General features: G+C 36.8%; 2 protein-coding genes across 3 annotated transcripts; one reads left to right on the top strand and one right to left on the bottom strand.

The window, feature by feature from the left end:
• The first annotated feature begins 311 nt into the window (after window positions 1–311).
• On the top strand, window positions 312–2,480 carry LOC113717971 (uncharacterized protein At5g01610-like). 2 transcript variants are annotated; one of them, XM_072072440.1, is made up of 4 exons: window positions 312–555; window positions 1,377–1,431; window positions 1,889–1,942; window positions 2,018–2,480. In XM_072072440.1, the coding sequence occupies exons 1-4, from the start codon at window positions 454–456 to the stop codon at window positions 2,266–2,268; spliced, it is 462 nt and encodes a 153-aa protein (XP_071928541.1). In that variant the 5' UTR covers window positions 312–453; the 3' UTR covers window positions 2,269–2,480. The 2 variants fall into 2 exon arrangements, with proteins under 2 accessions (XP_071928541.1, XP_027098644.1); XM_027242843.2 differs by having other exon boundaries at window positions 1,889–2,480.
• Window positions 2,481–2,685: 205 nt separating this feature from the next.
• LOC113719701 (protein RETARDED ROOT GROWTH, mitochondrial) lies at window positions 2,686–7,893 on the bottom strand. The gene is made up of 7 exons (XM_027244986.2): window positions 7,528–7,893; window positions 6,381–6,492; window positions 5,615–5,774; window positions 3,838–3,986; window positions 3,481–3,632; window positions 3,283–3,397; window positions 2,686–2,995 (listed from the first exon to the last, which is right to left on the bottom strand). Exons 1-7 carry the CDS (start codon window positions 7,815–7,817, stop codon window positions 2,861–2,863), a joined length of 1,113 nt encoding a protein of 370 aa, XP_027100787.1. The 5' UTR covers window positions 7,818–7,893; the 3' UTR covers window positions 2,686–2,860.
• Window positions 7,894–9,898: the final 2,005 nt, after the last annotated feature.

Below are 9,898 nucleotides of genomic sequence, written 5' to 3' on the forward strand. Positions count from 1 at the left end.
ATTGTTCCAATAAAGTTAACTACTTTTTCTTAAACTGTGTGAAAAAAGAATCAGGACTATCAAAGTGGGACGGAGGGAGTAATTTTTACAGTCCAAGATCGTGAGAGGTTCCTTAAACAATCAATTAGAATTTTCAATAACTTTTTGTTTTGGGAATCTTACTCGGTGGGCCGCAGGTAGAATACCACTAATACCCTTTACCATTGTTTAATGCCTTTTATTGGGTAAAGTGAGCGCCGATTTCAAGCAGAGCAGCTGCTTTCCTTGCTGATTAGATTAGACCGCTGCATATTTGTCTCTATGCTCGCATTTGGAAGGTTTGTTCCTCAGGGATATACACAGGAGGAATAACAAGCCTCTCTGCTTGATCAATTAGCACTATAAAAAGTAGAAATCCCACACCACATTCCTCTGAGAAAGAGTGTGTGGTTTTTTGAGTGTGAGCATTGTAGAATGGAGAAAGCTCTGGTTAAAGTTGGAAGCATAAAAGCAGGAAGCTTTTGGCTTACGAAGAAGGCCAAAGAAGAATTCAACAACATATCTGAAGATCTCACTGTAAGCAAGAGAACCCCTTTAATGCATTCTAGGCTTCTGCTTCTGATTTTTTTTTTTAAATCTTTTTTGGCTATTGGGATGGGGATTATCTGTAAAGCTTTAGTCTTTCTGGGAATTTTGCTGATGTTTGATTTCTGGTCTATTTGGGCTGTGCCCACTTAATTTTATGCTGTCTTTAGTGGTGTGGCTATTTGATTTCTTGATAAAAGATGACTGAATCAGCTTATTTGATCCCTATTAGAGAGAGCAAACTACAATGTCAGCAAGTCAGCAGGGTTGAATGAACTGTTTCTGGGAAATGGAATAGATCTTAGTCCTCCAGAGCCTTGAGGTTGAAGGCTTGAAGACCATAGTTAGTAGTTTATGCAGATTGCAAAATGTTATCTGCTTTATTTTAGTTAGCATAGCATGAAAAAAATCAGTGAAGAAAGTCATTTCCATTCTGGCCTTCAATTGATTCATTGTCACTGCCCTTTTTCTTAGTTCTTGCGTCTGACACACTTGAAATCAGATAAGAATGTAAACGGGTTCCAACTTAACAAAAGACGACAATTAGAAGAAGGGACATGGTGATCAATAGAGGAGGTCTGGAGATTCTGATGCTTCTAATAGATATTTAATACTATAAGAAAAATAGTTTCTTTATTCAGCAAAAAACACAAGCTTTTCCTTGCTACTTCAGGATGGCCAACATTATAAGATGGATATAAAGTACTGGTAGCTGATCATGCAACTAAAAAGATACGCTTCTTGCATTTTGAGTATCTTATAGAAAGCACGCGATAGCATTATTATATTAACTTACTGAAGCTTTGTTGCAGACTTTCTCAAGTACTGTTGAAGAGAAGGCAAAATGGATTTTCAACAAGCTAAAAGGTGAACGCTTGTAAATCTATTTATTTTGTATCGGTTGCTGTGGCAACAAAAAGTTGAAACAGCGATGAAACACGTTAAAACCAATAAGTTTGTGTACTTATTTCCTTTTGAGTACCTGGATGCATGCGCATAGTTGCTACATTTGATCTGCATACGGATACGGAGTGAAGTGATGTCTTGATCTTTTCTGGTTGATTCTCTGGACATCTTTGATCCCTTCAAGATTAAGTGGAGCCCTCTTCCATTTGATTGCCAATCTTCGGTCTATAAATGGATTTGCTCTGTGTTCTTTCCTCTTCCTCGTAAAATTTAACCATCCTTAGTTATCATTCATGCAATGTTGTATCTGCAGTGCTGCAAGTACTTTAAATACTTGTCTTGCCAGTAAAATATTGTACAAATCATTGTAATATGTTTGAAGATGGTCAAAACTCAGTTTTGTTCTTCTTCTCTGTAGGAAAGCCTCTGAAAAGCTTGCCAGATCTTCTTCGAGAATACAACTTACCACCCGGTCTGTTTCCTCAGAATATATCAAGCTATGAATTTGATGAGTCGAAGTCCAAGCTGACTATTTACTTGCCAACAGCATGCGAAGTGAGCTTCAAGGACTCCTCTGTGATAAGGTATGCCCCAAGGGTGAAAGGCATCCTCACGAGGGGTAAACTAATGGGCATCGAAGGAATGAAGACAAAAGTGGTGGTGTGGGTTAAGGTGACAAATATAGCTGTTGAGGGCTACAAATCAGATAAACTTTGGTTCACAGCTGGTGTGAAGAAATCAAGGCCAAAGGTTGCCTATGATGTGCCTCATGATGCAATTAGGATTAAAGAATTTTGATACTATAATATCTTAACGGGTCATCATTTCCTCCCTCCTCTTGACAACATTGCCAGTGTTCTTTTCCCATTTATCATGGGTTAGACTAGTTTAGTCATGAATGATGCTAAGTATTAGGTTCTGTAGCCCGTCAGTCCTTGGTACTTTTTATGCTGATATTTGGATGGAAATAAATGATTGGGTCTAAATGTAGCAATGATTTAGCTTCTGGAGATGGTGATTGGTTAAGCGGATTCTGTTTTTATTTGCAGAAGTTTCTGGCACAGATGCGCTAGAAAAACCAGCGCCAAGTAAATCTCGAACGTCTGGAAAACTCGAACACAAGTAAATCTCACTCGGACTCAACTCGCCCGTTTACTATTTTGATCCATCCTTAATTTTTCTAACTTGTTGGATTAATATCAAGAGAATAACAGATCCAGTCCGCAATAACTCGTATACAGTTTAATTCAAAAACAATGCAGCAAATCATCCTTTTTTGGCTAAAAAAGATCCCTTCTGATTGACAAGCTTCTCACAGGACCAAAAGAAAGAAACGAGCAAACAGCACATTTGTGGCCAAAAATCGAATTTCAATGCGACTTGTGTAGTGTTAAACGGCAGTGGACTCACGAATTATCTCGTATACGGATACAACATTCTCTATACTCAATAAGACTATAATGACCCATTCGAGCAAATCGGACCTCCTATTCTGCAGAACTTCTTGTAGAAAATGAATGTTATGCTGCAAAATAAAGAACCTCATTCAGAATCAGAACAATGACAATTCGCTAAAGAAATTAACATATGAAATGTTGCAACCATAGACATGCATTGCTCATTAAGTAGCAGGCTGAAAAAATCTAACTGTATCAGAAATCTACAGCAAATCACATCAATGCCTGTCTACATTTAGAACAGAACATTGATCTCATGCATAAGTCTGGAGATGGCAAACAGAGTGGAGAAAAAAGCAATAGTGTATCAGTAAGTGATAACTAAATAGGAACAAAGTATCAAAATGAAATTCACCTCCACAAATTTTAGCTTAAAATTGAGGTTTCCAAAACGTTGTGTGACCTCGTATTCTTCTCGAAGGTATTCATGTATCTGAGCATATTTTGCGTCTCTCCAAGCAATTTCTGATCTGAAAAATGACAAGTAGAAAAACAATAAGCCAAATCTTGCATAATAAACTGAACAAAGACTGGTAGTGCTAACAAACATTACCTGTCAAAGAGACCGACTTTCAGAATCACATCTGCTAGATTTGAGTTAGCCTTCCCAACAAGTTGAAAGAGCTTCTTACGGTCTAGCGTAAAAGTTCCGGTTTTTTCCATTCCGCGATTTATTTCTGTGAATTCTTCAACCATACCATCCACCTAACAGAAATACATCATTTACAACATTAATATCAAACACCAAGACATGGTAGTAAAAACTAACTTAATACATTTTAAAAAAGTTTCCAACATATAGAAAAGTTAGTCAACTTTACAGCAGCTTACAAGGCCTGAATTCTTTTGTTTCCATTAGTATAGACAGTCCCAAAAAGTTGATTTTAATGATACATCTCAATTAGTTTACCTGTGAAACAAAATGGTCCAAAGCAATGCTTTGGCCAAGCACACTGCTAATTATGCGGATGCTATCAGTATCCAGGTCTTTTAAAACAATGCAATCCAAACCTCCCTCCATATCCTTATCCATCATCAGCTTCTCTTTTACAGCATAATCTATTTTTGACAGGACAGGGGAACAAATATCAGAGATTACTTTGCAAACTCATTAGATATGCAGCAGCAAAGTACTAAGGTTAGCAGCAATAGCAAAGGAAATTGATCATAAAAATGTGCTAATGACTTGAGTTCAAATCTTTCAATCTATTCTACAATTCTAACAACTCAATTGGAGGTACAGAGGGAATAATATGTTGCGCGACACAGAAATTGATACACATGATTGCATTGTACATGGAGGATTTTGCCCAAGACTTTCTAGGAAATGGTCATTCAGATTAAGTTCCAGTCATCAAGGTCCTAGGAAATGTCTCATAAACTAATTATATGATTTAAAGCCACAAGGTTGTCTGCAAAATGAAGACAAAATTAATTATAAGAGCAGAAATATATTAGAATTTATTAATATAAAGTGAAATTTTCCCAAGGATGTAATATTCGTGGCAGAAAGCAGGAAACTGATAACATAATTAAATCTAGATGTGGTCTTGTATTTGCAAAAAGCCTCTTGTATACCTCTTCCTCGAGTTGTTTGTGTTGACTAGGGCAAAAGAAGTCCCTGCATGAAATAACTTGAAGATTTATAGCGTAATGGCTATTGGAACACTGTTTTCTTAATAAACTCTGTAATTAGATAGGCTTAAAGGTTTATGACTTCTTAGTGTGCGCTCATGGGTCTGGGTACTCCAAGAATAGAGATGGTCAAAGAAAGCACCTAGTGATGATAAATTTAGCCCCGCACAGTAGATAAGGATGTCCTTTCTTATCTGTCCCACGTAAGCAATCTGCACTCCTGCAGATGCGAGTCCCTCTCCCTCCCAAAGTGGCATCCTTTACATAACCTGCTGCTGCCTCAAGAGTATCTTGACGTTACAAAAGTTAAGAAGGAAAAGATAGCTCTCCTGGTAAGTGCTGCACTTTTAAAGATTATGAAGTGAATATCACCACTGCATGACTAACAAAGGAAAAGGCTTTTTAGCAGAAACCTGAAACCCCAACCTTCAAGCTAGCTAACACTCTCGATGAACTTCAGCTTTTATTCAAACTAACCAGTCCGAATTGCTAGCAACTCTTTGACCATGTGAAGAAACTAGCACACAATCAAAGTGGGTATAGCCTCTTTGAGTGGAAGGAAGGGGACCCACCTACTACTATAACCATTACCACAGAAGCTGTGGGTCCTTTCTTTCTCTGTTTAGACTAAACACGTCTTTCAGCTGTGGACACAGTACCATTGCCACAGAAGCTGTGGACACTTCAATCTTGGCACTGTTATTTCAGCTGCAGTGGAATCAGAAATGGCTAAAACACTAAGGCCTTGGAACTACTACAGCTTACAATGGATAACATGTCAAAGACATGGGTATATTTATAAATCAAGTAAAGATGATCTTTTAATCTCATAATTACATATTTTGTGAAGCTTAGGATTGCTGTAATTATATTATTGTAGTTTAAGCAACCTGTTAAATTAATTCCAAGGTTGTAACCCTATGCAACTTTAATTATTCCAAGTTTACCAAAGATCCCAAAAAGTTCACAAAGAAGGAAAAAGGCCAAGTGAAGCGTAGGATGATTTCTTCAACCACTTAACAGAACGAAGACATTTCATTTAGAGATCTTACCATCTTTTCTCAACTCAGGAAGCAAACCAGAAGCATATCTTCTCACCATTTGCAGGTACTGTTCAGCTTCATGATCCTCCACATTGAACAGAACAGCAGAACCATACTGGAATACAATCATGTACTGACAGCTACTTGTGATCTCTCTGACTTTAAAGTCCTGAGCACCAAGGGTTATGTGATTCAAATTCCATCCATAAAAGTCTGAATTAGATGGCTATTCATTTATACTTGAGTTGCACAATAGTATCTCCTCCAGAAACCATCATATAGTCAAATAAATGATTTTAACAGTAAAAATGGCATATTCTATGTTATACAATAAAATTAGGAAAAATGTAAACTTCTTCACTCTCTTTGAAGGACACTTGCTCACTCGATACCTTTATTGCCCAGTGTCTATACGACTTAGGGTCAAATTTTGAAGTGTAGAACTACCAGCTAGAACTATTTATGTCACAACAAACAAGTAGGAGTTGAATTAGTATTCCCGTGCATGTCAGGCATTCTTTCGGGAGCAACCTGTAGAGGGACTCCTAATTCTTCCTCTCAGGCAATCAAAAGTTCTCTTGACAACCTCAGACTCCTAATATCAACTAATCAAGGGAAATAATGTCCCTGCAGTGTAGGAGAGATGCAGTCTCTTTATCACTTCACTCAAAAAGATTCACACCATCAATGGAACAGGCAATAATTAAAAGCGCCAAGAAGCCCAGGAATAAATAGGATTGTGACACATCATTTATCAGTTAACAACTCTTCTTACAGTCATGTTAGATTGAAAGTTGCAAAATCTGAGGGCAATGGAGTTCGTTGAGCGAGAGGTTGGAGGAACAATATATCTGGAATTCTCAGCTTGCATGCTCTTCAGGTCAATACTGCCAAAACCATGAATCTGAGAACCAGACATTAATAAGGAAAAACATGCAATTGCATTAATGAGAACAGAAGTGTCAGACCCAAATAAAATGTGCAGAGTAATGCAAACATTAGAGCCTCCACCATATTCACGAAAGCAATATCCAGAACACAGAAACTAAAATCAATTTGGAACGAAGATAGGCATATGCTGATTTAAAAGAGCAACCCAATAAGACTCGCTTTGCTGAAGATCGATTAGAAAATTAAAGAAACTGAAGATGAAAATAATAATACAATCCATCAGCAACTCATCAACAAGCAACAATAACAAATACAAACAAATCATTGGTGCTAAATACAATATAGTACCCTGGATCCGTTTCACCCTATCCAGTAGTCAATGCAAAGTATCTTAGCCCTTGAAAAAAAAAAATGGATAAATGCAGGGTGACAGTCTACTACTAAGCATGCTACCTATGATTAAAATCCTGCCTGTATGCAGTGTCAGCAACTTGAATTTAGGATTATGCTCATGCAAGTATATGCCAAGATAGTTACGAAGTAAACATAACCAACGACCACGCAGCAATTACCTTCAAAATATCGATGTACATAATCAAAACACAGTTCAACTTGGACATGTTACTGAAAAAGCACAAACTTGATAGTTGATCCATCAAAATTAGATCAATCCTATCCATCTATCACCAAAAAAAAAAAAAAAGATGTTCTTTCAGTCAGTTATCCTGAACTAATATGCTATCTGCACCACTAAATCTCCTATAGCAATAAAATGGATACTCTCCATTCATGCTCGCTGGTTGCCCTCCAACCCCCCCCCCCCCCCACCCCCGAAAAAAAAACCATACAGACACCCACCAAGGAAAGAAGGTCCAACATTTATATATCTCATAAATAAGAACCCAGGAACGTCTCGAAAACCAGCTAATAACACACGAAAAAGTCTACAAATCACGACAAACATAACTAAAGCTCAAACTACAATTGCTTAACAGAAAATCAAGTTTAAAACTTTAGATAGTGAACGGAACCTGGTGCAAAGAAAATAAGCTTTGATGGGGATTTTCCCAATGTCCACATATTCCATGGAATCAGAGGCGGAGTAATCATCAAGATCTTGATGGGCTTTGTAATCCAGGTCGTCAGCATATTGGGCGGCTGCAGATGAGGAGGCAGAAAATGGCCTAAAATCGAGAATTCGAGCTCTGGATTTTGGAATAGATGAAAATCTAAATAGTGGGTTCGGTCCTGAATTCGTAAATTTAGTCAAGGAGGCGATTCGTAAGAAATTAAAAGCAAGGGAAGCTCTCCATCCTCCCATTTACTACTTGAGAGGCGACGTTCCTCGGCCTTTTTTCTCGACTTGACTGTTGCTATATGTTAAAGTTTTTATTCTTCTTTTTTTTTCTTTTTAATGTAATAAAGAGTTCGAAAATTGCACTTAACCCCTCACTAGCCACAGATTATCTTATATGACCAACTTTAACGCTTTATTATCACATTAATCCGGTTGGTTTAAATTGGTACAAATGTTATAGGCCATCTGGCATCTCAATTTTTTGGCAAGTTTTTTTTGTTCTACAAATTTTGTAAAAACTTAAACCACACAACTCCAACAAATCCTCCAAAGTTTTAAAATACATGCAGAAAAATATCCAAAAATACATAAAAAATTCCCTTCTATCCTTCCTTTTTCCTCCTCCCACCTCAACCAACCGCTATAGAATGCTCCATATGGTGATACAAAATATAATGTGATTTCATTTAACACTCTTAATCTCTTAATTGTTAAGACAAATTGGAGGAAGGAAATACCAAAAAAAAAAAACCCTTACCTGAAACATCAATTTCCCAAATATACAAAGATATCAGAATGCTCATCTAAAACATTTAAATGTAAACATGTCAACTTTTTTATTCTTTGGACAATCACATGATATTTTAGTAGTCATATTATAGTTATGTTTGGTTTAGCTGCTTTTGGGATATTTTTTAAAAACTTTACCGTAATTGTATATATGCAAAATTTTTATTATAAATATTTTTTGAATTATTTTTGGAGGTATTTTTAATATATATTTTAGGACATTTTTATAATTTATAATTTTTTGGGGCATTTTTTTAAAATTTTACACCACCCTCGCCACCATCTCCTACTTTCTCCTCCCCCTCCTCCTCCTTTTTCTTTCCTCTCTTTTCTCCTCCTTTCTCCTCAACCCCAAACCCTCTCCTACTTGCGGGTGGTGGTTGCAACTTTAACCATCACTCTAGTCGTGACCTTTTTGGTCCTATGAGAAAGGTCGCGAGTAGAAGCCATGAGTCGTGGCTTTTGTCCGCAACCTTCTGATCGTGACCAAAAAGGTTGCGATTAGTTGAGGGGAAGGGAGATTGGGGGATGGGGAAGGGGAAGCGAGAAGGGAGAGGAGAAGGAAGGAAGAAGGAGAGAGGAAGGAAAGATGGGGGGAGAGAGAGAGGAGAGAGGAGGGAGTGTCCTGGGTGTGGGGGTGGTGGAGAGTGATGGATGGTTATTTGTTTTTGTATATTTGAAATTATTTTTGATATATTGTATGGATTAGGGATGGCAACGGGGCGGGGTTGGGGTGGGGGTCCCCTCCCCCGCCCCCGCCCCGTTGCCTATTAGTTCCCCCCGTCCCCCGCCCCGTCCCCCGTTTCCTGCTCCCCCCGCCTTGCCCCGTGGGGTTAATAAAATTTTATTATATAATTTTATTATAATTAAATTTTAATAAATAATCAAGTACTAAAATATCAACACATCACCAAATTATTATTTATTGTAATTTTACAATTGAAACTCATAAAAACAATCAAACATAAGTTATTTGAATACAATCCAATATGATGAAATAAATATAACTAAAATAGTCAAGTTTTCACTTTTAGTACAAATGCAATCACTAATTCTTTATTGTGTTTGTGTTTTTTTTTTAGAAAAAAAGTGTTATTCTATTAAGTGTAATTAGAAATTTAGTATAAATGTATTAGTAAATTTAGTATAACTAATTAATAAATTCTATTAGTAGACATGCATAATTATTCATATAATTGATAATATCAATTATATATTACATAAACTAATATACATTATATAATACATCTAACTAATAATATCATTATCATAAGTTTATAACTAATTAACTTACATATTATATATATTTATATATATATATATATTTTTTGTTTTACGGGTGGCGGGGCCCGCCCCCGCCCCGAGAGCTCCCCGCGGGCACCCGTCTCCATTACCATCCCTAGTATGGATGTGTTATTTTTTAAATTATTTTTAATTGTGTATTACTGTAATATTATAATAACTTGTTTTTAAATTATTGAGTAATGCAAACGGACATTTTGGGTATATTTCAAGCATAGCATCCTCATTTCCTG

The sequence above is a fragment of the Coffea arabica genome, chromosome 11e (genome assembly GCF_036785885.1).
Source record: "Coffea arabica cultivar ET-39 chromosome 11e, Coffea Arabica ET-39 HiFi, whole genome shotgun sequence".
In the NCBI taxonomy this organism is placed as follows: domain Eukaryota; kingdom Viridiplantae; phylum Streptophyta; class Magnoliopsida; order Gentianales; family Rubiaceae; genus Coffea; species Coffea arabica.

What these genes read in the sequence shown, in the direction of transcription:
- LOC113717971 (XM_027242843.2), top strand. Translation starts at nt 454, where the DNA reads ATGGAGAAAGCTCTGGTTAAAGTTGGAAGCATAAAAGCAGGAAGCTTT. An exon ending in ACATATCTGAAGATCTCACT is followed by an intron (nt 556 to 1,376) that starts GTAAGCAAGAGA and finishes GCTTTGTTGCAG; the next exon opens with ACTTTCTCAAGTACTGTTGA. An exon ending in GATTTTCAACAAGCTAAAAG is followed by an intron (nt 1,432 to 1,888) that starts GTGAACGCTTGT and finishes TCTTCTCTGTAG; the next exon opens with GAAAGCCTCTGAAAAGCTTG.
- LOC113719701 (XM_027244986.2), bottom strand. Translation starts at nt 7,817, where the DNA reads ATGGGAGGATGGAGAGCTTCCCTTGCTTTTAATTTCTTACGAATCGCC. An exon ending in TCCTGAGTTGAGAAAAGATG is followed by an intron (nt 3,987 to 5,614) that starts GTAAGATCTCTA and finishes TGTCAAAAATAG; the next exon opens with ATTATGCTGTAAAAGAGAAG. An exon ending in TGGACCATTTTGTTTCACAG is followed by an intron (nt 3,633 to 3,837) that starts GTAAACTAATTG and finishes TATTTCTGTTAG; the next exon opens with GTGGATGGTATGGTTGAAGA.